At 40.3% G+C, this 27,247-nt stretch overlaps 3 protein-coding genes across 13 annotated transcripts; 1 reads left to right on the plus strand and 2 right to left on the minus strand.

Annotated features, from left to right (window-relative positions):
• Window positions 1-1,523: 1,523 nt before the first annotated feature.
• LOC103724260 (trans-cinnamate:CoA ligase, peroxisomal-like) lies at window positions 1,524-3,702 on the minus strand. Its single transcript, XM_017846671.3, has 2 exons — window positions 3,412-3,702; window positions 1,524-3,318 (listed from the first exon to the last, which is right to left on the minus strand). The coding sequence occupies exons 1-2, from the start codon at window positions 3,607-3,609 to the stop codon at window positions 1,747-1,749; spliced, it is 1,770 nt and encodes a 589-aa protein (XP_017702160.2). The 5' UTR covers window positions 3,610-3,702; the 3' UTR covers window positions 1,524-1,746.
• A 7,754-nt stretch (window positions 3,703-11,456) lies between these two features.
• On the plus strand, window positions 11,457-17,254 carry LOC103723650. 11 transcript variants are annotated; one of them, XR_005506806.1, is made up of 7 exons: window positions 11,459-11,751; window positions 11,982-12,225; window positions 12,336-12,428; window positions 13,466-13,526; window positions 16,026-16,260; window positions 16,344-16,470; window positions 16,772-17,251. XR_005506806.1 is itself a non-coding variant. In XM_008814626.4 (3 exons), the coding sequence occupies exons 1-3, from the start codon at window positions 11,668-11,670 to the stop codon at window positions 16,181-16,183; spliced, it is 303 nt and encodes a 100-aa protein (XP_008812848.1). In that variant the 5' UTR covers window positions 11,457-11,667; the 3' UTR covers window positions 16,184-16,687. The 11 variants fall into 11 exon arrangements, 2 of the variants coding, with proteins under 2 accessions (XP_008812848.1, XP_008812862.1); XR_606685.3 differs by lacking the exon at window positions 16,772-17,251 and having other exon boundaries at window positions 16,344-16,724; XR_606682.4 differs by lacking the exon at window positions 16,772-17,251 and having other exon boundaries at window positions 11,457-11,751; window positions 16,026-16,687.
• A 5,406-nt stretch (window positions 17,255-22,660) lies between these two features.
• LOC103724267 (trihelix transcription factor ASR3-like) lies at window positions 22,661-24,730 on the minus strand. Its single transcript, XM_008815480.4, has 2 exons — window positions 23,921-24,730; window positions 22,661-23,223 (listed from the first exon to the last, which is right to left on the minus strand). Exons 1-2 carry the CDS (start codon window positions 24,627-24,629, stop codon window positions 22,907-22,909), a joined length of 1,026 nt encoding a protein of 341 aa, XP_008813702.2. The 5' UTR covers window positions 24,630-24,730; the 3' UTR covers window positions 22,661-22,906.
• Window positions 24,731-27,247: the final 2,517 nt, after the last annotated feature.

Consider the following 27,247-nt stretch of genomic DNA (forward strand, 5'->3'; position numbering starts at 1 on the left):
GGAATTTTAGCATGATGAAAGTTTTTTTGTTAAAATAATCTGAGGCAACTTCCAGTCAGTACATGCTCCTGCATTGTCTAAGATCAGTTAAAAACAATGTGGGTGAATATGACTTTGGTTTCTTTCTGATGCATAATTATCACCTATTATTTTACATCAAACGAGTGATTGTTGGTATAGCATGCGGGGTTGTGGTTGTGGTGGTGGTGAAGATGACCTTGCCATCCGATAAATTCACAAATAGCAGTTAATAATTTAATTGAACATCTATGAGAGGATCTCAACCACATGAGCACAAGGTTAGGGGCCAGTTTCCAGCTGTGAGAGATGGCGATATCTCGGATTTATGATAGATATGGATCTCTTTGGACAGGTCTTGGATGTAAGTAACTTTTTATTTTTTTGATAAATCAAATGCATTAAATTAAACTAGATGTGACTAGAGACATCCATGGGAGTCAAAAAAAAATAAAATATTTAAAAATTGAACAGAAAGATGAGCCTAAAAAATCCATAATGTTGATCTTATATAGTTCGCCATCTACATAAGATGCCATCCAATCAGCAATATTATTAATCTCTCTGTAAATATGTAAGAGGTCATTAGACAGCTATATGCACATTATTTTCCAACAATTTTGTAAGGATGCAGACAACTAACAGCGCGAGATAGATTAGAAAGCCATTTGACAACCGTCATAAAATCATCCTCTAAATAAATTTGTGAATCCCCCAATATGAATATAACATAACTCAGTCCCTTTTAAACCATCCTCAATTCTGTTATTGAAATTGCAGTATTAAAATTCTAACACCATCTACTCAATGAAAGCACTACGAGCACTTCTAATAATAAAACTCCATCCCTCAGAAGCATCTTATTTCTATACATTATCATTAAAATTGGTCTTAAAAAATAAAGAGTGATAGCTTCCCGAAGAATATGTTATTTGTAATTAACTTTCAACCTCTGATCCATCTAATGATAGCGGTATTTTACTTCAAAATGTAATCTTCCAGCTTCATTCTTTTGCAACGTGCCCAGGCTGTACAAAATTCCCGACATGTGACAAACAAAGACTATCTACTAGAAAAAAAAATAAAGTAATTAAGTACCACCCGTTTACCCCATCTGAAGTTCCTCGTCACCAATAAGAATTAACTCAACCGCCACATAAAATTATGTGCTCTTAATAGAAACATGCAGACAGTCAGGAAAATCATGAGTCTGTTTTTTTCTTTTCATCATTTTTTTTTGACTTTATTGAGTATACTCATGCTTGATGAGTGTAAGTTAACTTACCACTTATATATATATATATATATATATATATATATATATATATATATATATATATATATATATATATATATATATATATATATAAAAGAGCATGTAGAAAAGCACATGTGGATACAACATGGCTCAAAAGCTTGACTTCCCATCATGTCTTTTTCTGTGCGCCCTTAAACACTAACCAAGTCATATAAACAAGGATAAATTGACTCAATAACTAGTTTTATTCAACAATGCATGTCTATGATAACCGTGCCGGCCCTCAAGGAGGCGTGCACCACGTTGGATAAAACGCTGTCGATAAAACCCAACAATATCTTAGGCGGCATGCATAGATCACACCAGACACCGACTTCATATCACTATACCCTTCCCCTTCTTTTTCCTTCTTTTTTTATTACAAAAGTTTACCAACATCCACTTGTCTCCTCTTAATCCAGCTACCAGACTCAAAGGCGAGAAAAGGCTAACACTTGCTCCTGAGCCTCCGGTTGGCCGTGACCGTTATTACGGTTTACATAACCCACCTGGGGCTTTCCTTGTGGCGCCGCCCCTCCTTGCGGCGTTCGGTTTCCCTCCGTTACCTTGAGGCCACGAGCCGTCTCTCTCAGCAGAAACTTCTGGATTTTTCCCGTTGAAGTCTTTGGCAACTCCTCCATGAACACCACCTTCTTTGGCACCATAAACCTGGACATGCTATTCCTACAGTAGGATATGATATCCTCTTCTCTGATGCTCCCTGCTTCGCACTCTCTCTTCACAGTTAGGAAGGCGCATGGTGTCTCACCCCAGTGCGGGTGCGGCATCGCCACCACCGCCGCCTCGAGCACCATCGGATGCCGGTAGAGGATCGTCTCTACCTCGACGCTGCTGATGTTCTCGCCGCCCGATATGATCACATCCTTCGATCGGTCCTTGATCTCCACGTACCCATCGGGGTGGATAACCCCGACGTCGCCGGTGAGGAACCAGCCGTCTCTGAATGCGGCGTCGGTGGCCTCGCGATTCTTGTAGTAGCCCTTCATGATGCTGCTCCCTCGGAGAACTATCTCGCCGAGCGAGTTCCCGTCCCGGGGAACGCTTCGCATGGTTTCGACGTCCTTCACGTCGACGTCGGCGAGGGTCAGCACGCTGATGCCCTGCCGAGATTTGAGCCGGGCCTGCTCGGGGGCCGGGCGGTGGTTCCACTCTTCGCGCCACTCGCATACCAGGGCCGGACCGGTCGCCTCGGTGAGGCCGTAGGCATGGGTGACGCGGAAGCCGAGTCGTTCGATCTTCTCGAGGAGAGGCGCAGGGGGCGGGGCGCCGCCGGTGAGGACGGAGACCGGGGCGGCGAGCGTTCGGCGCTCGGCGGGGCTGGCCTCGAGGAGGATGTTGAAGACGATCGGGGCGCTGCACATGTGCGTGACATGGTGGTCGGCGATGGCTCGGTACATGTCGCGGGCCGTCGTCGCCCGGATGCAGACGTTGGCGCCGCCGCGGGCCGCCATGCCCCATGTGAAGGTCCACCCGTTGCAGTGGAACATCGGAAGCGACCAGAGGTACACAGGCTCGCTCCCCACCTCCCACTGGAGGAGGAGGCTAAGGGTGCTCAAGAAAGCCCCCCGGTGGCTGTAGACCACGCCCTTCGGGGCCGACGTCGTGCCGGAGGTGTAATTGAGTGCTATTGGATCCCACTCGTCATGGAGGGGGCAAGGAAGGTACATGGGATCGCCGCTTGCGATGAGCTGCTCGTACTCGAGCTCGCCGAGCCGGATGCCGGTCGGGGCATCGATATCATCGATGACAACAACCAAAGGCAAGGGTGCGTTGGCGTCGTCGATTAGGTGCTTCAGGGCATCGCGGGCGAGCCGGACGTACTCGTAGTCCACGAAGAACACCTTCGCCTCCGAGTGCTTCAGAATGGTTGCCACGCTGGCCGCATCGAGCCGGGTGTTTACAGTGTTCAGCACGGCGCCGGCCATGGGCACGGCGAAGTGCATCTCATACATAGCTGGAACGTTGGGAGCGAGCACAGATACCTGGAATGAAATTAATATCGGTAAATTATCAGAAAATATGCGACGAAGCATTGAAAATAGCAGAAGGTGACGAGTTGTATTGCCGATGCTCACCACATCATTCTTGGAAACATTCAAAGATCGAAGGGAAGAGGCCATGCGTCGGCAACGGTCATATGTCTCCTTCCAAGTGAATTGGATCCCTTCGAACACGACAGAAGTGCGATCGGAGTAGACCACAGCAGCTCTTTGCAGAAAGGTGATGGGGCTAAGAGGAACATAGTTGGCTTGGCATTTGTGTAGTTGATCCATTTGTAACTGTTAGAATGCTGTTTGTGGTTGGGGAAGTCTTGGAAGAGGAGGTGATTAGGGAAGAGAGAGACAGAGCAAACAAGAGGATAGAAACGATGGGTGGTGTGAGGCAGGAAGGTGGAGGCGATGAGGGGTTTATATAGAGGAGATATCTTGAGGAAGTGGGGAAGGTGGCATGGTGGGCCCCTCGATTCGAGAAGGAAGGCCAAGGGATTTGTGTGGAAGCTCCGAGGAAAGGACCACAGAGCTTGGACTGTTGACCCGTGACAGACCCAACGGTTTGAGTGTTTCACATGAATTGCCGGGTCCTATGTCTTCCTCGGGAAAATTAGCCGGCCATCGTATTGGGTTGACCATTTAGACAAAATATGTATTTCGTTATAAATTAGGTAGTTTTTTTTATTACCAACCACTCAAAGGTATATTTATGGATGGACGAGGCAAAGTTGCCTCGTACTTTTCAAAATATATTTCTTTTTAATTTTTTGGACTGCATTCATACATATTTCATATGATATTTTCGTTTCAGCAAAAAAAATAAAAATAAAAATAAAAATTACTTTTTTTTTTCCCTTGCCTTTACTTTGGAGTTTCTTAAGTACAGTTTTCTACTCTTAATAATTAAGGATTTGAACAGAGAGTTGGGTCAAATGGGAAGAGATCAACCACATATCTCGGCCAGAACAAAGAAAAGGCCTTGAACTTATTTTTTTTTCATCTTTTTTAAAATTAAGCAGAGTCGTGCTGCAAAAAATCTGAAACAAAGTATTTAAATTTTCAAAAAGAAAATATGGCACGTCTAGATTTACATGAAACAGGCCTACATCCATGAGCAAAGATATAGCAAAAAATTTACTATAGTCAAAAAAAAAATGAAGTATAAAAAATAGAGCTATCTGTCACCAATATCTTAATCTTCAATATGCACCATCTCACCTGCCTCCCGAAAATGGAGTAAACAAAGATCTATATGAAAATTGAGTAGATCTATAATGCGGACACTTTGCTCATACGCCAACCGCAAATCTTACAAAAAGCTCCAGATAATTTATTCTTTTTTTCTTCAAACTTGTTAAATTGAATCATGGAGCATAGGGCAGATAAAGAAATTCAAGGCAGGCTTAACAAGCAGAAGCATATAAAAGCTTGAAGTAGAACCGATAGCAACAAGAAAAAGGGTATGAGACCTAAGTGCATGATTTGGTTTTGTTCCCAAGAGAATCATACTTGGCCAAAACTATATTTGGCCCTCAGCTTGTATAGACTTGGATGCACAAACATCCAAATCCCCTCGTCCTCCCGTCTCCCACTAGGTAACAAAATCATGTCGTCATTCTCCGAATGAACCAGTATGAAACGCAGAGTGCCTTTCTCTGCCGCGTAACAAATGTCCGTGTGGTTTCATGGAGAAAAGATGAAAGGCTGAGATCTGGCAGCCAGGTTGTGACAAACAAGTCTCATTGTCATGCCCCAAAGGCGCTTGTCACAACTTATATCTGATGAAAACGGCTAGCTCGCTCTGAGGCAATAGCTTTTAGCTTTGAAATTCATGCACAATCGGTGATGGCAGAAAGACAGTTAGCGATGCTGCCGCAGGTGGGAGCCGGAACGATATTCTTCACCTGAGAGCCTCCACTCTTAAATTTTTTTGAGGTCAACTTCGATGGATGCATGGTAGACGATGGTAGGAGGGGTGGTCCATGCTTCATCATTAGAGGCCCAAACTCTAGGATAGTTTTTGATGGTGGGTGTTAGATCTTCGACATCTTTGCTCCATGAGCGGAGCTAAGGGCGGCGTACGCTGGTCTAGGTCATACTTGGTGCGTTCTATGGGCCAGAGCAGTCCTGCTTGAGGAAGACTTGGCCACGATAATCGGCTGGATCTAGTGGACATTGGTGGCGTGGGTGGGTGTCACCCTTTGTTCCGAAACATTCGGGTTATAGTTAGTGGTGACGTTGTCTTCCAGGCCGAGCATGTTTGTAGAAAGGCTAATGGAGTTGCGAATTGGATGGCCTCGTATGTGGCCAATCACTCGGAGGTCTTATGGGTTGGGAAGAGAGAGTTATCTAGAGTACTCTGAGACTTGCTGTTTTTGGACATTTTTGGATGTATCCATACTAAAAGAGTATGAGTCATCCATCGCAGAAAAAAAAAAAAAAAAGCGGGGCTCTTGTCACTTGATACGTACCAATAACATTAGAAAATGGTGACAGAGCCATTTAATTGGTTTACATGCCATCAAAAAACACTAAAAGATATGTGAGTATTAATTCATAGGATCTTACATGACTTGGGTAATAAAAATTTCTTTTTGTCAAAGTACTTAGTAGTTAGATGGATATAGATCATTTTGATTATGATCGGTATATCCTTTCTCAGTGTATTCACCAATGAGAAGGCTCAAATTCAAGCCTAGAAGGTGATATTTCTATTATATTTGTCAAAAATCAAAACAAAAGAGAAATATGCACTTAGTTGTTGTGATTGGATCTAGCCTTGACAACAAGCTTGTCATGAGGTCTATAGTGATTCACGCTCTAATTCGGATCAAAACTAACATTGTTGTGTAAACAAAAAAACAATATATGTTTGTCAAGATTTATCCTTGCACAAATATATTTCCATCCACATGCCTAGAAGATAACAATATTCTAGTTGCTCTAGTATTCTTGTATAATTTTTTTGACTTCAAATTTATTTATTTATTTTTTGGTACATGAGAGATATAGATTTTAAAAAAATCAAAATGAGGAAAAAAAAAACACATCCATAAAAGCCCACATTTACAAGTAAAGAGAGCTCCAAAGGTAGATCACCATCGCCAGCAAAATCTAAATTAAGGTTTCAACCTAACAATCAGTCAGTATGTTGATTACCTACCTTCATAGTAAATATGGATGGCATTAAACCAAGACAGAAATTTGGAGTGGTAATAATATCCCTCAACAATGGATTTTCATAATCTCATCTCACAGAAGTGGTTTTTATCCGGTTAACTATGGTTGACTCGCTAAATGGCATGTTTTAGTTAATTAATTGAACTCTAAATTATTGTTTTACATGAACAATAATTTGATTAATGTTTTGCAAATTAATTAAATTGAGAATGAGATAGGAAGGGTCTGTACTATGAGATTGGAAGGGTGTGTACCTCAAGGAATCGAAGAGGAATTAGGAAATATTTTTACTTCCATGTGGGAGAAAGTGGAACAGACAGATTTTAGCTGCCTAGCTTGGAGATGTGGTTGCTAATTTTATTGGAGTAATATTTGAGTTATTAAAGTATTAATTAATTTATAATGCACTTGGTTAACTCATTGAGTGCAAACCAAAAGAGAGAGAGAGAGAGAGAGAGAGAGAGAGAGAGAGAGAGAGAGAGAATCAAAGTATTCAACACATTATTTATCTTTTTATCTGAAATTCAATTGTTAGTAGAGTCTTTTTAAAATACCAGGATGTTTGGTATATGCATTACTTTAGTTAGAGGAAGCAATCTTTGATAGATGGCTATGAACCAGTATTGTTTAAATCTTAAACTCTCTCTCTCTCTCTCTCTCTCTCTCTCTCTCTCTCTCTCTCTCTGCATTGGTATATTTTTTCTTTTTCAGATTAACAAAAAAAAAACATTTGCAGATAAAGTGGAACTTTTTTTATTTTTTATAAATATAATATTAAATGATCTATATAGAGAATCACGAATTCAACAATATTGAGTGAAAAATAAACATTACTGTCACGCTCCGATCTCAGAATCAAAAAGTTCTGATAGTGAGCCAAACCATTCAACTCATTAGGAGATAATCTGAACTTTTGCATTACGTTCTTTTGTTCATACGGTTGCCTGGGTTTATATTTGAAAGTTTAGTTAAATAGGCTGAGGGTGGGTCCCAATGCTTTTGTTTTTTTGCAGCACTCGGTGCATGCGTTTCATGTGTGTAACCCGGATGAGGCATGCCCTAACACGAGGGTCAGCCAACAACTCCATTTCCCGGCTCTTTTGCGCCGTAAAACGCGACAAGTCCGTGTACGTACCACCATTAGATACAAAAGTTCTTAAATCAGGCATTATACTTTTCGGACTAAACATGTATACCGAGAGACCAACAAAATAGCAGACTAGTATTAAAAAAATATAAAATATATAAAATAAATCTACCTCATCCTATCAGCTTAAACTTTTAGGATAAGTGGTGATTTCAATATGGTATCAGAGCAGAGTTCCTGAGTTCGAACTCTGTCTCCGCACTCTTTAACCCTACTATTAAAAAATTTCACATGTTGGGCTAATCCATTAACAAAAAATCCGGCTCACATGTGTGAGAGAGAGAGATTTCAACAACTAGATGACAGCATGTGTGGTCAGGCACGTTATGGACTGAAGAGAGAGAGTTGTTCAGGATATTATATAACTTGCTGTTTGCCGATTCTATTGGATATATCCGTATTCGTGATGTATGAAATATCTACTTTAGTAAGTAAAAAAATACAGGCATTACCATCAAATTAATAAGTGCTTGTTGAGAAAAAAAATCTAACGTTAATGGAAACATGACATGCGCATGCCTCCATTGAATAGAAACAGTCTCATTCTCTGACTCTAATTAGATAGATGGGGATTAGAGGATCCCAAACTTGTCAAGATACTGACTAGAATAAATATAGTTCCCCACGAAAGGTGTATTGTTGGCAAAAAAAAAAAAGGCCAATTTGCTATTTTAGCGGTCTTTAGACAGGTGCAAAACGATGCAATAGAAAACTTGTAATTTTGCTTTATTGAGGACTTGGGGGTCGCGCTAATCACGACAACCTTGAGATAAATTAGTGACTTAATTAATATATGCATCCTTGAGTCAAAACGATGCACATATAATTTTTGGGAGAAAGAAAACCCTAATGCCGTTTCTTGCGAAGTGAGTCGTCTGATAAAACGATGCACATGTTTGTATCAAAAAAAAAAAAAAAAATCACGTTTAACTTTATTTTTAATGATAAATTTTATATAAATAAATATTAAATCATTGACTCAAGTCTTTGATCTTACGGTCAATGGCTATATAGAGAACAGGAAGCCACGCGAGGGGACACATCCCACGCACCAACATAATAGTAGAATATTGTGTTGTATGCTTAAATAAATGATAGTTTTTGATCTCTTTGGATTAGGCCTACTAGCTCAGCGATGGACAAATCCAAAGCTGGCTAGAATTATCTTCTTGCTGTTGTTGAATGTGAAGTTGTGATCAGCTTAGCAGTAGAATGGCTCAGCAAATCAATGGGCCGATCCATGGGTCTTAATCCTTTCCCAGACCTGAGTCACTGGGTTCCTCACCCAACTCATGCATCCCAATCTTTCTAAATTTTGGACTCCCGAATTGTATCCACTCAACATCAATTTGTAGCTTATTTAACACAATTGGAGTGGCAGAAAAATTTTGAGCCCCTCGTACCCAGTCTAATGTCTAAGATCAAGAACTCCTCTAGATGCCTTCAAGCCGACAACAGCCGCTTGATTAAACACTACTCTGTGAAGCCATTGAAGTAATTGAGCGCTGGACTTCATTGTGGCTTTAAAGATGTTTTATTATTATTATTATTATTATTATTATTATTTGGTAACAGGAAGTAAGGTAACGAATGAAAGAAATGCCCTCTATATCAGCTCTAATGTAGTTTGCCAGACAATCTGCTACTTGGTTACCTTCCCTAAAGATATGATTGCAGGAGGAATGAGAAAATAGGAAGTAAATTTTCCATATTTCTCAAAGCTGGATGTTGTGCAATCCTGTTGCCATGAATGCATGTCTTCACAGTCTTCGAATCTCCTTCTAAGATAATTCTGCCATTCTGAAACATGAATATCGCAGTTTGGAGACCGCATCAAGCAGCCAGGCTAAGTCAAGGCTATGTATTCGCTGCCAAATGGAAGATTCTCTCCCTCAGTAAAACAGCATGTGGTCTAGAGTTTCATGGTGGCTTCTGCATCTTTCTCACATTGGTGGTAATGAAGAACTTTTGCTTGCTAAAAGAGACATCAGTGCTATCACCTAGTTCAGTCATCCTAAAGGATGACTCGGCCACGGTCATCAGTTAGATCCAGAAAGGTCCGAGGGTTGCTGCCGGTGACCATCCATTGCTTCGTGACATATGAATGATGATGAGGGATAGAGGTGTTGTCCAGGCTAAGCATATGTTTAGAGAAACCAATGAGGCTGCGAACTGGGTGGCCACCTATGTGGCCAACGATGCCGGCAATACCCTGTGGATAGGGAACGAGGAGCTGTCTCGAGAGCTCCGTGATATTTTGTTTTCTGACTTTATTGGATGTATTCATGCACGTGTTGTATGAATTATCCGTCGTAGCAAAAAAAAATAAATAGAAAAAGAAGAAGAAGGAGGAGGAGGAGACATCGTAGGAAGTTTACCCAGCACCAACTTCCATGAAAAATGTGGTCTAGGAACGAAGTTGTTCAGTATGGTGCTCGTTCTCTTCATAGCTGAAGAACATGTTTTGTTTCTTTCCTGCCATCTTTCTTTGTTTTATGTTGGGCTGCAGCCCAAACGCAGATGCAGAAATGCCCAATTAAAATATTGGATAACAGCAGGCGATGGCATCAGTAGAGCCCGGGTGTGAAGTTGTCGGCCCAGAGTTTGCACAGTGGAACATTTTTGGAGCTGCAAGGCCCAGTGGAATTGCCCACTACATCGACAGCCTGTGGGCCAATAATATGAGCCCAATAAAGCCTGTTTATATCCGCATCGCATTAGGACGCTTCCAGATCCACCCCACCAATTAGATTTGCAAATCCTTTAGGCCTCTTCAGAGCCAACAAATTTGAAGAATACCATGAATGAAAATGATAGCCTCAACTCAATTCTGTTTGTCATTTGTTTTAATTAAGAATACCCTCTCATCTCAAAAAATATATTAATTAATCTCTCTGAGCACAATTACGGCTCTCTCTCTCTCCTCTTTCAAAGATTACCTTATTTTATTCATATATTTTTATTAATAAGAAATAAATTAGAAGATTGAACTCTATCTTATCCTTCCAATTAAAAAATCTCAATTTTCCAGGCACTCACATTTAGCTCTCTCTCCCTCGCATTTCCACTCTCACCCTCCTCCTCTCTCCCTTTGTCTCTTTCATGTATCAACCGTTATTGCTTTATTCCTAATTACACTTTATTGTTGTAATTCATTTGATTTTTTATGTTTGTCATATTCTTTTCTTGTTTTTCATATTTTTCATGTTTTAGTTCGATTAATCGTATTTGTACTTCCATTAATCGTTTTATTTATCATTTCTAGTTTATCCTATCATTTGCCAATTAATCTACTTTCATTTTTATGCTAAATATATAATTTTTAATTATTTTGGATATCACATCAGTTATTTAGCATCTTTAATTTCTTTTATTCTATTCTACTTAACTCATTTTCTAATCTTAATTCTTCAAATTGTTTCCCATTTTTTTATCTTCAGTTTAGGTATATCTGTATCATATTATCTGATTGCATGCATGCATACATACCTACATACATACATATATATATATATATATATATATATATATATATATATATAATATTTATTTGGATATCTATTTTGTGATTTATATTTTAGTTTTACTAGATTTGCATTATAATGTTTGTATTTTTTATTTATTTTTATTTCTTATTTTATTAAGTTTATTATATTTTAAGCACTCAGTATATTTTTCCAGTGATCCGATTTCACCATTCTTTTATATATCTTCCTGTTTCATTTCATGTTATTTTTTTTTATGTTATAATTTTTTTACTTTTATATTAATTAATTTATGTTATTTCATACCGCAACTCTCCAACCGCACCCACGAAACATTCTAATTATAACACAGTAATCTTTGCGAATAATCGTCTCTCCAAGCCAACGAGCAGCTTCATCGACTTCTCCTGGGCTTCAGCCGCTCTTGGTTTGTTAATCCCTTCCTCGAAACCCTAGTGTTTCCATAATTCTATCCCCAAATCCCAACCGATTTCTCGGTGGAAGTACCGATGGAGAACGTCCCACCGCATGACGAGAAGCAGCGTCTCGTCTCGTCTCGTCTCGTCCTTCCTCGTCGGCCAGACCGCCGACACCGCCACGCAGTTCCTCGAGGTTCGATTTTCTGCCGGAATTTGTTTTTTTTCTTTTTTGCAGAAATCTGTTCGAGATTGCGGTTTTAATATCTTTTTGGCTGTTATATCCTTCTATTTTTACCGAAAGTTTAATTCCTCTCGACTTAATCGAACATTAAATGAAAAAAATGGTGTTTTTTACGTTATGGAACGTATAGTTGTTGTTGTGCTGCTGCTATTCTTGATTGGGTAACCGATGATTATTTGAAGGGTTCTTTGTCTGCCCACGGACCTGGGTTTAGAGCGCTGAGTTGGAAATTTAGGGTTTTGATGTCAGGCGTTGCGTAGTTCAGTGAAGATACCGAGCGGCTTATTTTGGATTTGAATGCGTTGTATGGATCGTACGGGCCACGAGTTGGAAGCTTGAGGAAGCTATCCGGCTGTTCTATGCTGAGAACGACAGTGATGCAGTGGCATCATTTCCCTTGCCACCGCCAGTGAATGAAAGCCCTAGGTGAGTTTGGGAGGAGCGGATCAGAGTTTTAGGGTCTGCAGTATGGAAATCATGGTATTTCGTGAATTTGATTGCTATAATAAGCTTCGCTTCCCCTTTGCACTTTGCAGGAAAAGGGAGAATGTTGGGTTGAACCAAAACATAGGGCAAGGTGCTGGAGATGATGAAGTGCGTGCGCCCTTACCGGTCAAAAGGGATACTTTGTATGAAGATGCCTCCTTTATCACCTTCGCTTGCTATTGCTGTATTCCATGAGATATAGTTGATGTGTTATTGACATGGCTTGGTTAGTTTTTAATGGATAAGTTATCATCTTATCACCATATTACATTAAAAAGAAACAGGAGGATGATTATCATCTGAAAAGCTTTATTCTAGTTTTTAATGGACCAGTCAGTTTAGTTTCTTTTTTTTTCTCCAGATTTTCATGTATTGACAGATTCTTTGTCACATTGGAAGCCACACTAAAGATCTTGGACATAGAGAGAGGATGATGATGGAGAGAGGATAGGGTTCACAGACGAAGGAAGATAAAGGGGAACAAAAAGACTAGGAGAGATGGAGAAGAAGTAGGGTTGGATAGGGACAAAAAATGGCAGGGGCTTGTGATGCCTCTCTTGTCTCCATATAAATTAGTTATGATAATTGTTTGCCAATTGCATAAAGATCCAACTGTGGTGATTATGATATGTATATTTAACATCGGGTTAAATTGTTATCAGGTCAGATCTTGTCTAAATATGTTCCATTTGCTGCATTGGTAATGGGATATGAATCTTATTGGGTTAGCATTGTGGAAATCCCTGCTAGTTTTGGATAGTTGGATCATATTTGGATTGGATGTAGCTTATAATCCAATCCATTGATAGGCTACTCAGTTGCCCACCTAGATGTGGCAGAGGATAAAATTGATTTAGGCACCATTTGGTCATGTAGATGGCTTAGGTAGGATGTAGATGCTTTTCTAAGGGCATGTTTGATGTTGCTTCTACTTTATAAAAAGTGAAGCCAGAAGCTAGGTTTACTAGCCTCTACTAGAAGCGCTTTTTTTGTATTTTGCTTCTTGTAGAAGCACTTTTTAGATAATGTTATCAAACGCTTACTTTTTTTAAACACATTTTCTTTCGAAGTCGCAAAGGCAGTTTTTAAGCAATACCAAACATGCCCTAAGTGTTAATAGCCAGCTAAAATAGTTTAAACTTATATAATTAATGTTTTAAAAAGCGGCTGGATTATGCAGGTGGTCAGGGGACTGTGTGGCGAAAATGCATTATGCAGGTTGCATTGTGGGTGCATATGTGGTTAGTATTTTTTTTTTTTTTGTAAGTGCTGTGATTTAGCAAATTAAATGTTTAAATAAACAAAACACACTATATGCAATAATAATATCAATACTTTTTTATAAGTAATAGCCATAATAATAATAATAACTCTAGCAATTAGTGTTAGTATTTAGTACTTGATTCTTAGCAGCAATAATTATAGCATAATGGATATGTTGACATTATTAATGTACATGTATCCGGTCGGCTTAAAATCCACATCCAACCCAACCATTAGCTTGAACATGCCTTAATTGTGTGGGCCTCAACAAGTAGCACATAGGTGGTTGCACAATGCTAAAAGGGCTATGTATATTATTGTACAATGATAAATAGATTGCATATGTAGTCACCAAATGCTCATCTTACTGCATATATATCCACAAAGTGCTAAGCAGACCATATTTTGGGCCATATGAGGCCTGATTCAATGTAGTAGCTGCATATCAGGTCAAGGTTAGAAAACTCATGACTTGGATTTGACCTATCCTCTACTAATTTTTTTTACTTGGTTGAGCGAACTCAGTTAATTAGACGAGTCTTATATATCTCTCCTCCACATGTGCCCACACACACATATACACAAAGTTTGCCGTCTTGGTATCGGACTCTGTACTAGTACCATTTTATTACAGTATCGGTACGCGGTACGGTACAAGACAACAAAGCGTATTGAGTGTCGATACGGTATGCTCGATACGGTACGGCATGGTACTGATAGGTACGGCAAACATTACATATACATATATATTTGTGTATGTATATATTTGCTTCTATAGAATAGTTAAAAAAAAAGACTGATATCAACATCTACAAATAACTTGAATTTAATACACTCTAATTTTCTAAGAATAATGAAGTATATACATGACTCAATAAAGGCAACTATATGCAAAAAACTAAGTGGGATAATTGTATTACCAAAATGATCATCCAACATTCTAGGTTATCAAGATCAATCATGTCCAAGCTATTTACTATAGAAAATATGCAAAGTCCAAATTAACACAAAAAAGAGACACCGCATTTTTCATCTTCTTGATTATCTATGTGATTAAACTAGTCTTTCATAAGCACCCAAAAGATTATAACCATCTTTAGCCATTATTGGTGGAGAAATAGGATCTTGCTTCCACAACTTTTTTGAGACTCCGCTCCCACAAACTCACTAATGACTCGGTTTGACTTGCCTGTGACTTAGTTTAGCTCAGCTGAGTTAAAGTCTTGAACAGATATAAATTAATTCTTTGACTTGGTCTCTTTTTTTTTGACTTACCAATTCAATTGAGTCATGAAAGACTCGACAAGACTAGGCCAGGTTTTGCTTATTTTATAATCTACCCCAAGTCATCTCGACTTTTGATTCGATAGGCTTAGTTTTTTGACCCGACTTTGCCAAGTCACGAGTTGACTCGTCGAGTTTTCCAACCTTGTATAGGATATGCAGTGCAGTCAAGGGACCACATATCCATATGCGGCTTTATGCACCACATTTCAAAATAGTGTTAACAACCATACATCGAGCTTATGAAGTAGTATGATTGATGTGGGAATTAAATGTTTAATGCAGATATAAGTGAAAAATAACAAAGTGAAGTGAAGCTATTTTTATATTCAAATGATTGCAATATATTATCAAATAGAAATATCCTTTGTGATTGATGATGCTTTTGAAAATCAGTACTAATATTTTTTTAGAACTTATATGAAATACGGATGCTTAACTTGCAAAGTGGGATCAGGGATGCTATGTGTCAAAGAGGGTCTAGGTACGGCCCTATCTAGACTTGGACTATTAGGGTGTCTGGATCTAAACTTTGACTCAAACTCTAGACATCCATCAAATGGGTTGGTTTTGGTCCAATAAGTATAAAATTGTAACATAGTGAGTTTATAGGTTGGATACAAATCGAACATGGATCAAATCCATGTGTAGAGTTTCAGGTATTGAATGTGTGCATATGTGAAAAAGTAGTGAGTTTATACCTCGTTTTGTCAACTGTTACCCAAATGGAACTGGCTTCATTTCCAGCACCTTAACTGTGGCCTTCTATCTTCTAACGGAGGAAAGGTTCATGTGATTTGAGTGTTGAGATTTTATCTGAACATATCCATCTTTAGCATTTACTCTTCAACTTGGGTTGACCGCATACTAAAAATTGCACAAAAACCTCATTGAGTTAATTCTTAAATCATGGTTTTTACCAACTTTCTTATAGTAGTAATTGCGAGGACTAAATCTGTTTGATCACAGAACTTATCACTGACCCAACAGAAGGCCATGGTTTGATGGTCCTGTTCAATAAGCTGTTGCACATAGATGGTAGCTACCATCTTTTGTGCTTCCGACTCACTAAATACCAGCCTGTTTTATATTATTCTGACGAAAGCTGTATATAGACATTTTAGCAACAGCAAGATGTTCTTGGTCACTTTTCTGGCTATTGTAATTGCTGTGTTGCTGTTGTTTGCTTTTAGATAAAACACTTGTACCAAAGTATACAGAGGCTGTGCAGACAATGGCAGCTACCTTGGAGGACACGGAAGGGCCTATCAGGTTATGTGCCATTCGTGATGAGCCTAAACATGAGAAAGTTGCTGAAACTAGGAAAACCCGTCTATCCTGCACTTCCTGAAGAACCAAAAGGAAGCAGGGAACTTCTTTGTACAGTTGGAATTCGTCTTCCTGATTGACAGAGGCTGACCGGTAAAGGTAAAAGAATCACTGAAAACTCATGACATTTCTTATCCCCTTGTAACAAGATTTCCGCGTTTTTTCTCATCACATTTGTGCAGTTTTTGTGTTCTTTCTGCTGCTTTCAATTGGAGGACGGGAAAGCAAGACCTTTCCATTTCACACTGGCAATTCCTGGCGCATCAATAGTCTTAAACTATGAGAGCAACCTAACTTCTGAAGAAGCAGGTTTGTCAAATTCAATGATTTCTCTGACTTTAGATCGAAGGGATAGTTGGCGTGCAGGCAAACTCTAAATTTGTAGCTTATCATAAGTAACTAATTTATAATGAATATTTGAGTTTTTTCTCTCCTCTTTTTTTAGTTTATGTACTTGAATTATGTGTTGATTGTAATTTTGTATTGTTTATAGAAAGACAGTTTGCTTTGAAAATAATTCACTAAATACATCCTCACATGATCGATGAAAGTCTCGAGCTCTTCATGATCTTTGCAATTTTACTGTCTTTTGGTAACACCACTGCTGCAGGAAATAGGGCTACTTGTGGTTGAAGCAGAAAAAAGCAGCAAAGTGCTGCTTCTCTTTTGAGAGTGCAAGCCAAGGGCATGTTTTGCGTACAATTTGGCATTCACTCAAGTAGGCCATGAACCAAAACGGAGCATGCATGGTTAAGGCGGTCTAGAGTTTGCTTTGCAATTTAAGGCCTCTTTGTTTGTCTGTCTGTATCTGGACATCCGCTACGGGCATTTGGTTGGCTCGAAGTGGAACCGGTTCTTGAAATGTGCTCCACTGAACTCCCCTTTAAACCTCTTTATTTATTTTTTGAGCCCCATGCTATCCCGAGTTCTAACTTTTTTAACTTGCCCTCCCTGATTTCTCAAACCATGATCTTCTAAATATTCTTTTTATAAATAGACCTGAAAGGCATTCATGCAAGAGAGGTGTAATGCTTACATGCATGACCATCACCCACATCAAAGCCCCATATATTTATTTATTTATTTTGGTAATATTGAAACTAAACCAACAAGCACAAAGAAGAAACAAGGAACAGAAGAAACACATAAAATGAATGCAGAAACTAAGGACGCACGAGAGTAACGGAAACCCATAGAATACCTATGAACAAGGACGGCACAGAGAAGTAGTTTCCTGTGGGATCCAGCCAACCAATCCGCTGGGAACGATGCAGCTAGATGTTTAACGGTTTAGGTTGCATCTTTTGTGAAAGAATGATTGATCTTATTGTGCTACTTTGCCGGTTGGATTGCACTTTATATAGTTCTCAAAGCACTCCGAATTTTTTTATTTATATGTATATATAAATTTCTAAGCAACCATTGGCCAGGATACTATCCTTCTGCTATGCCTTTATATGAGTAGCCACCAAAATTTCCTTCCAGGCTGCCCGCCATAAGAGACACAAACCCCAGCTTATTCATAGACTCTGTTACAAGAACGAAATGCCGGTGGTTCACACGATATGCAAGAGTTTTTACTTGGACATGAACATAAAATGAGCAATTTCCATGTATTCACTGACCTAAAAGTTTGATCATCAATAACCCTGTAAGTCCGGGAATCTTCTGACCTAGATGGTGTTCTAAATAACTTACGGCCAAGGTGTTCCTGGATCAGAATTCCTCCTTTTCCTTCCTTTTCTTTTAAGAAAAAAAATACCATCTTTTCCTTCTTTAATATTTGTGATTGGACTTTAAAAAAGCCTATTTGGATACTAAAACCCAACTTAAAAAAAAGCTCCATGACCTTTCATATCTTGCACGTTTGGTCCCCAGTGCTTTCACTAATCCCTGCTTGCAATTTTTCAATTTTGTTTTTTCCTTTTTTTGATTAATATCAATCCCACCTTTTTGCATGGACTGCCTAACAATTTGCTTCTTTTGACTTCTGGAGTTTGACTCATAAAGCAAAAACATACTTTCGGCTACATAAAGTGAATCGAAGGCGAGCTAAAAAAGTTTTTTAGATTAATACTTTGAGCCGAATCCTCCCAGGAAGAAAGAGAAGTGCTGTTGTGGACCTGTTGTTTGGGAATTCCTTGCGGCTTTCCTTTGTCCTTAAAAATGTTTCTTGCCTTAGAAATGTTTCTTTCTTGATTCCCCCTGGCAGGAGTTCCTCTTGGCAAGAAACCACATAATAAGCAAAAGGAAAACAATGAAAAGTGAAAAGGCTGCATCAGCGTAATTATGTTTCAATTTTTGTTTCCCTTTTCTCCTCTTGGAATCCTATGAGGTCTGAATGCTCGCATCATCGGATGAATGTTCAGCTTTTCCAAAAAGAACATTTGAGGACACCCTGCTGCAGTGCTTTAATGAACCAAGCATGATCATGGAGTGCAGACACCATGAACGGCTGTTGAAAGGTGTTCAGAGTATACCGTATAAGTATTTGATACGTGCAACATGCATGACTTATTTAAGACAAAATAGTGTTGAATAATTTGCATGCATTAGCATCACTAAAATCCTTCCTCCATTTCACCTTCCAAAAAAAAAAGAAAGAAAAAAAAAACATCACTAAAATTCTTTAGTACTACTTGTCATCTATGAAAAAGATTTCTCCCTCTCTCTAAGCATCCTAAGGACATGATTGTTGGAGGTGTGTGAGATCCATATCTCACATCGATTGAACTAATAGCTGCAACAAATGATAAGGCATGATCTCGCATGGATTCCTCGCAATCACAGTCCATTCTAGACGACAAATCCGGCCCATCAAATTAATAAGAATTGCCTAAGGTGAGTCAGAATCCTCTGCGATGCATGTTTTACACTCTGGATAGCCGCCATTCTATCTATCTTAGAGATTGATAACTATTGCTCATGTTGCGCGTGCTATGTCTAGCATCGAGCACAGCCTTGCTCGAATCCTAAAAACAGTCGACAATTATGCCTCCAAAATATTGTGGCTATTCAGAATTGTACAGTTTTTTACGCACCATAGAGGATTCAAACCCGATCGAGAGATCGCAGCCAAAAGTGCCCCTATTTTGGGGATGTGAGACACTTGGCTACTCAGCCCACTGTCCACGTCACCAACAAGGTACCAATCAACACCAGCTGCCAGGTTCTACATTGATTTCCTTGTGGATCCTGGCGTTTGGACGGTGGGTTCACATGGGAAAAGCTTAGTATCCATTGTGAAAGAGAAGTGCAAGGTGGTCTTTTCCTTCTCTCCAGACTCTCAGCAGTGTGCAGTTGGGTTGCAAGTGGTGATCATGGTGGTGCCATTGTTATATATAAAGGTTTATTGAAGGAAATTTTTGACTGCCACCTTTGACCGCCCAGGAGACACCCATCATCTGTTCTGGTTGCATTCTGTGTCAGAGCCCTCTGACTCCTCCTGAGAAGCAAAGCAGCAGCCAGCAAAGCTCTCAGCTCAGCTGTGTTCCCAAGGATCCAACCTCCATACCATACTTCCCATGTATGCACTCCTCCATCATCACCAATTTTTAGCCCACAGAAATTTATCATTGAGGGACAGAGATTTGGAATTCGAAAAGGTATTGAAAAAAAAAAAAAGCTGCAAAAAGTTCAAAAATGATTCAGATAATTGAATTATTAAAGAATACAGAGAAAGATTGTAAATCATCTGCATATCGAAGCTTGGGAGTCGATGCCAACAACAAATGCATAGCTTATGGTCCATTAACCGATTATAAAATCACTAATTGATTGAATCTTTTTATTTTAGTAAATCATATTATAGAATAGTTTAGATCATCATTTGAGTAATTTAATAACAAATATAATTTAATACTTTTTAATAAGATGAAAGATATTGTCATTATACTCCTTGCCAATCTATTTGAATTGCTAGATGTGCTTCTCCTCTTCTATCCGACCTAAAAGCCTGACCTCCTATGCAAGGCCACAAGCATACTTAGTACTGCGGAAGATTAAAGTCACTCGTAATTAGAAAGTGTCATACTAAGACTAACTACATCACAACTATCTGCTGAAAAAAATTATTAAGATGTACCGCTCTATTGCTTGCTCTGATCTGATACTTGGAATAAAAATCATATGGGGCGGGCGTCATAGAAGGAAATATGGGGTGAGGCTTCTTTTTTTTTTGACATATTTCCTCTTGCACTTATCCTAAAGAGAAAATTCAAATCAAATAAGGATAAGGGCATTCTTACTAATAGGTCTGCCAGTCCCCTAACTTAAAAAAATAATAAAAAATAATAATAATAAAAAAGCATGTGTCATTCTCTTTTTCTCCTCATCAAACCTTTTCTTTCATTCTATTCCTCATCAATCAATCCTCTCGCCCAGTATGATTCTTGTTCTGATGCTTGGTGGATGGACTAGCCCTCACATGAAATCCATGTACTCTCCATTTATTGCACCAGTTCTCAAATGTACCCACAAAAGACAAGACACTTGGCATACAATGTAATAGGGATGTATAATAGTACTCTGCTTGTACTATGTGATGCAAGGATGGCCATTGTCGCACATCCTTGTTTCTTAGTCCCCATCAACCATTTAAACCGAGGCAAGGGAATCAATCACATTGAAGACAATATAAAAAGCTTATTTTGTTGGCCTACCTATATACGAAGAGAGAAAAGGAAAGAAATAAGAAGCATATGGAAACATGGGATTCATGTCTTCTTTCTCCTTGTATCGAAACTTTTTCCATCTCTTTTTGTGCAATGCATATGTGCTCGAGTACATTGGTCAGGGAAAGATACAAGTTTTAGCCGCACCTTAGTCCTGGCATGTAAACAGATGGAGTCCATATAAGTCAATTGACTCAAATAAACAAGTGCATAATAAGCTCAACCTCGGTTTCAAGAACCAATTTTCCTGAAGCAAATTACAACCCAATTGATTGAGGACGCCTCAAAGCCAAAACCAACCTCTTACATCTTAAATATCAAATATCAAGTTTGTCTGTTCAGACTGGTGTGTCTTCATCTGTAATAAGATGACTTTTATTGACATAAAAGAAGATTCTCTAGACATCTCAAGTTGAGTTTCTGTCCCATATTGCTCCTGGCCAGGCTCACTTGCGCTCTTAGCACGAATGATACAAATAACAGTAGAAAAAAGTGAAGTTTTCAAAGACCGCTCCACTTAATAGTAAGGGTGGCAATAGTAGGGATGGTAATCGAGTCGCATTGGATGCAAATCAGGTCAAAAATTTATCAACCCAAATTCGACTTGTTTATTAAGCAAGTCAAAATTTTAAATTCAAATCCGACCTATTTATTAAACAGGTAATGCGACTCGACCCACATAACTTATTTATTCAATATGTCAAGTCAGGTTAAACGAGTTAAATAGATGAATTTAAACATGTTAAGTGGATCGGGTTAAATAGATTGGAAACAGATTAAATACATTTCAAACAGGTTAAATAGATCGGATCATAACTTGCTCCAATTATTAAACGGATTGAAGCTTCAAACATAAACCTAACCAATTTAATAAACTGATTTAGATAGATTGATTTATTTACGATTCAAATCTTTTTTTGTCAAATCTAAATCTGCTTAAAAGCATGGGTCAAATTGATGAATTGAGTCATAAATTGCCACCGCCATCTAATACTCCAACCAGTAACGTCTGCCGTTACATCGAGACAATTCTAAACATCGCCATTAGGTCCACCCAACACCGGTTCCGCCGTCAATGAAGCCGTTACGGGCGCGAACTGGGCCGCGGGTGTCGGTGCTGCGAACGGCATTCCAAGAGAAAAAAGGACGAGACCGTAATTTAAAACCCGGCGAGGGCATTTCCGGAAACGAATAGATCCTGTCACAGTGGGATCTCGGAGACGCCGGTCAAACCGATTTGACCACGGCTCTGATCGGCCAGCCAGGACTGGCATCCCGTGTCAGCGCCTTTTCTACCCCGCCCCCCTGTACGCACCGAAATCTACCGCCCCCAAATCCTCACCATCCATCAACTCTGCGGGCCCCGCAAGAAGGTGCGAGCTGGGGCGCAGCAACATGGGTGGAATGTTTGGGAAGCATTACGAGAAGACAAACGAGACCCGCACCAGCCAATGCCCTCTGACGAAAATGCCCCCACCGTCCGAGAAAGGGACAAAACGGAAGAGGGACAAAAGATATCCAGGTGTTCCTGTAGTTCGCCGTATGGATCAGGGGTACTTTTGTCATTTGTCATTTATAAAAGCTGACTCTTGGGCCCCACACACTTTGACCGAGGGGGGGGTGATAATAGGAGAAAACAGAGGAGAAATGGAACTCAAGAGAAGAACGGCCCAGGCCCATCGAACAGGGCCGTACGACGAGTGGGCCCAAAAGTTGGGGAGTCGGACCATATGACCGAAAGAAGCACAACCGTCCATCCAATGGTCCCACAAATCCTAACCGTCCCACCTTGTGCTGGAAGTGGACTGTCCAGTTAAAGTTGTAAATTCACTAAAAAATAAGGGCATTGTAGTCATTAAAAATTACCCCATGCATCAATGGAAATAGGGCCCACCACCTGATTTTGGTACGAAATAGAAAGGAAAAATAGAAAGAAAAAAAAATCGATAATAGCACAGAAAAAATAACAATGCCATCATTTGAGGCCCTTATTTACATCCGAAACCAAGAAGCAACTAAGTTGGTATGGTCCGGTCCGCTTCGGTTCGGTTGTCCTGCGGGTTGGTTCGCTTTTACCTGCCGTCGCCGTTGCGGTGGTCGGAGACGAGAGCGTGGATGGCGCCGGAGAGGTTGTTGACGGCGGAGATGAGGCCGGCGAAACCCTGGCGGCGCATCTCCGTCCGCTCCTCCTCCATACGGAGGCGGCGCTCCTCGAGCTCCACCATCTCGCGGTGGCGCTGCTCCCGCTTCTCCTCGCACGCCAGCAGCGTCCTCGCCAGCACCGTCGCGCTCCGCACGACGCTTGACCCCAGCCGCCGGAGCCTCCGCCGCTTCGCCTCCGGCTCCAGCCCCTCGTTCTCCGACGACCCCGACGTTTCCGTCATCTCCACTATAAACATTAAAACCACATATATAAAATAAAAGGCTAATATTCTAACACGTAGCCTAAAAGTTGCCAACTTGGTGTCTACGATACTAAACGAATTGGATTCAATGTTAACAATCGTATTTAAGTTTGGGAGCCAAAAGGAAGCCCTTTTATATACTTTTTCGAACTTTATATTTTGGAAAGCGGCTATTTATGTGTGAGAAGCGATAGCTTTGTATTATAAAAGAAATTGCATGGAGGAAAGTGGAAACTTTGTGTGGTACGATAGGCAAGTTAAATATGGTATTAGAATGAATCCCTTTTATTATTTTAAAACACTATATGAATGCGGATGCATGCAACATAACAGCTTTGATAGGTCAGATATTATATTATATTTTAGCTGTTAAAACGAAAACAGATATATATCATATTATAATCTTTCTATAGTTATGGATTACTGTAATGAAACGCGGGTGTGGGGGTGGTGGAAGAGGATACGCGTATCACAGGAAAGATTGCGATTTTTGTCCCACACCACCTTTTTAATCTCGGGAACCCCGGAAGCGATTCATAAACCCCACGCTTGAGAGAGCCTTTTAAGCTATTTTTAACTAGTAAAATGTCCTATAAAGAGCTAAAATGGAGGTTGTATATTTATTAAAAGGAATATACGTATGGATATAATAATTACGTGCATTAATTCTTCCCACCATACCGGAAACGGAGGCTTGCGCCGGTGGAGGTGGCGGGGGCAGCGGGGGAGTAGGGGTGACCGCGGGCGGCTGGGGCTGGGATGGCGGGGCGAGCGAGGAGGGAGGCGGCGGCGGCGGCGGCGGCGGCGGAGGGAGAGCGCGAGAGGAGGCGGCGGTGGAGACAGCGCCGGCACCGCCGCGGCGGGCTGCCCGGCGGCCGAGGACGTCGGTGAGGGCTTCGAAGACCTCGGCTGCGAGGTTGGTGGGGAGGTTGCGCTCCTTCCGCTCGTGCCGCTCCATGGCCCAGTAGGAGGGCCGGTCTCCGGCGGTGCTGCCGGCGACGGAGGCGGTGGCGCGGGCCTCGTAGTTGCGGACCTTCTTGTAGTCGCGAAGGAGGTTGTCCCACTTGTCGTTGCACTGGTTCTGGCTCCGGAGGCAGCCGTTGTTCCAGCAGTAGTTCTCGACCCACTTCCACCTCTGCTCGGCGGAGCGGGGGGCGGCGCCGCCGGAGGAGGAACTGCCGCCGCCGGCGCGGCGCTCGTCGTCGAGCCGCTTGGCGGTGATGAGAATGAGGGTCTCGTGAAGCGTCCAGTTGCCCTTGCGGTAGTCTCGGGCCAGCGCCGCGGAGGAGGATGACGGAGAGTACGCCGGCGGCCGCGGGTGGTGATGGGGGTGGTGGGGGTGTGGGTGTTCCAGAAGCTCTAAGGGAGCGGTGTTGGAGGGCTCGGACATGGCTTTTTGGGCATCGGTGGTGGTCTTCGGAATAGAATAGATTATAGAGTTGGAACGGAGGAAGAGCCGAGGAAGGGACGGGGTTTCAGGGAGTGGGTGGTGAAAACTACTTTCTTTTTAGTAGCGTTTTCTTTTACATGTTAACCCCTCACCAATTATATCTTTCTCGAAACCCCTTCGCCTTTAACACCAGCTTAAATTGCATTTACGTAATTTCGAGTGGCTCTGCTGTTAACGCCCGTCAACTTTGACGCCTCACCGGCTACAACTTTCCTTCATCTCCTTGAAAGAGAAAAGGGGCTTGGGGATGCACACCATCAAAAAAAAATCCATCAAAAAAAGTGGGTAGGGATCATAACTTACGTACGTTCATATCTGTAAACTGATGGCCCGGTCTAAATTGACGAGTTTACGTGGAAGAATGATGGCTGTTAAGATGTTTGCAAAGAGCGAGTGGAGAGTTAAATGGGTGTGCCGTGTCCAGGGACGGCCGTTACGGAAATAAGGGCCAGTAAGCGGCGGAGGTTTTCATGCTACCGTTAAAGGCGAAAGATTTATGTGGCCAATTTGGAACCTCGTTATGGTTTGTAAAGAGAAAACGGTTCAATTGGGATGATGGAATGCGAATTTGTTTCACGCATTTCTCGTGGTGGATTGCTGCGTTTGTGTGTGTCTAGACTAAAGCAGGCAGAATTCTGTGACTAAAGATTCGACCGATCGGCCGGTTTAAACTTGAACCGGACCAGGCTGAATTAACCGGCATTGGTGCACTTTAATTGGCGAACTTTGGTGAGTTTAATATTTAGATGATGCAGGCCGATTCTATCATTTTGGAGGATGACTCGATCACTGTGATAAAGAAAAGTTGCCTAGGATATTTCGCGATGTGTTGTTTTTGAATTTTATTGAGTATGTCCGTACTTATGTAGTCTAATTCGCCCGCCTTAGCAAAAAAAAAAAAAAAGTCACAGATCGAAAACAAAATGGATGTCGTTTGGGTCCATGCCAAACCGGTTCTTGGGTTGCAAAAAATAGGTAAACTTGTTGCCCGGGTCCGGTCTAAGCTGAGATCGTCGAACCGTTCTCGCATTTGACAAGGTAAATAAGTAATGGAAACCGCGACTCAGTCTTTCTGATGCCAATGACTTTGTTGTGAACTTTTACTAGAATTAAGTGATTTGTCTTTGAAAAAAAAAATTGGACGCCAGTGTCGAGAAAAGATATTCGATCATTGATTTTAAACTTGCATTAAACCAAAACAAATTAACGAATGGGAATGAAGGAAATCAGATCGAAAGCTTTGAAATTCTACTGAATTCTCTAAATAATAATGAAGCAAGAGGATGTCCTATACAAATTAGTGCAAAGATGTTGAACTATAAAATAAAGGCTTAGTAGGAAAAAAATTAAAATAGTCATTATATCTAGCTAGAACATGCTTAGGCTTTGAGTGTTGTGATTGGCTGATTGTATGACAACCAGTGATGATTCTGCAGTTGTTTAATGCATGGCTTACATTTTCTTTTATTGATTGTAAAATATGGCACAAAGTTTAAAAAAAAAAACATCTAAAAAATATAGATGAGAGCATTCTGTTAACAACCTGGTCGCTAAACTAGTATATTATCTCAAAACTTCGGAAGTATTTACATAAACTCATCATAACTGAACTAGTAATTAGAAGCATAAGTTTCTGATATTTATCTTGAACAAGAATAAACAAGCATTGTCTTTAAGGGCTCGTTTGGTTCGCAAGAAAATAAGGAGGAAAAATGTGGTTAACAAGAAAGTAATAAGATACCTCTTGTTTGATTGAAATTTTCAAAGGAGAGAGACGGAAAGTTGTATTCCCATGGGAATATAATTTCTACGTTTCATGGAAAAGTCTTTCCCATGAGATATATAGAAAAATTAACCGGAAATCACTCCATTTTTATTTTTTCTAAAAAAACCCTTCAGCATGAAAGAGGCATTAAAGACCTAATTTTTATTAAGGGTATAATAGGAATCACACATAACTTTTCTATAAAAGTGGATGGCCAACCAAACAAAAACACTCTAAAAATCTGTCATTTTTCCATTGTCAACCAAACATGCCAAAAGTAATTTTCCAAGCATCCTCTTTCTAAGAATTTGCATATCAGAAATCATATTTTTAAGAGAAAAAATACTCCCCACAAACCAAACAAGTCCTAAGACTTAGTGGTATGAACTACTCCATCCCTAACTACATCCATGAAAAAGCCAAGAGTCAAAAAACTTAAGGCTACATTAGAAGTAGGGAAGGGAGGAAACAAATGGATGAGTCAATATTCTTAAAGTAAACATAATCATTAATTTTTGACAATTGGATTGGTTACAACAAATTTTTATTTTCTTTTTAGGTTCACATAGAAAACGACTTGTAAAAAATGCTTCAACGCCTTTTTGGTTGCTTTTTGTCACCTTGGCTATGTTTGTAGTAGACTACCTTTACTTGCCAAATGTAAAGTAGATACCATAACACATTAATATTGCACGGCATGCACTAGCTACATGCTTGCAAATCAATGTAAACCTTGTTGGCATCACTATTTACATGCGAAGGGAATATTCCAAAAATACTCTTGTGCGAAAAG

Source organism: Phoenix dactylifera, chromosome 18 (genome assembly GCF_009389715.1).
Source record: "Phoenix dactylifera cultivar Barhee BC4 chromosome 18, palm_55x_up_171113_PBpolish2nd_filt_p, whole genome shotgun sequence".
In the NCBI taxonomy this organism is placed as follows: Eukaryota; Viridiplantae; Streptophyta; class Magnoliopsida; order Arecales; family Arecaceae; genus Phoenix; species Phoenix dactylifera.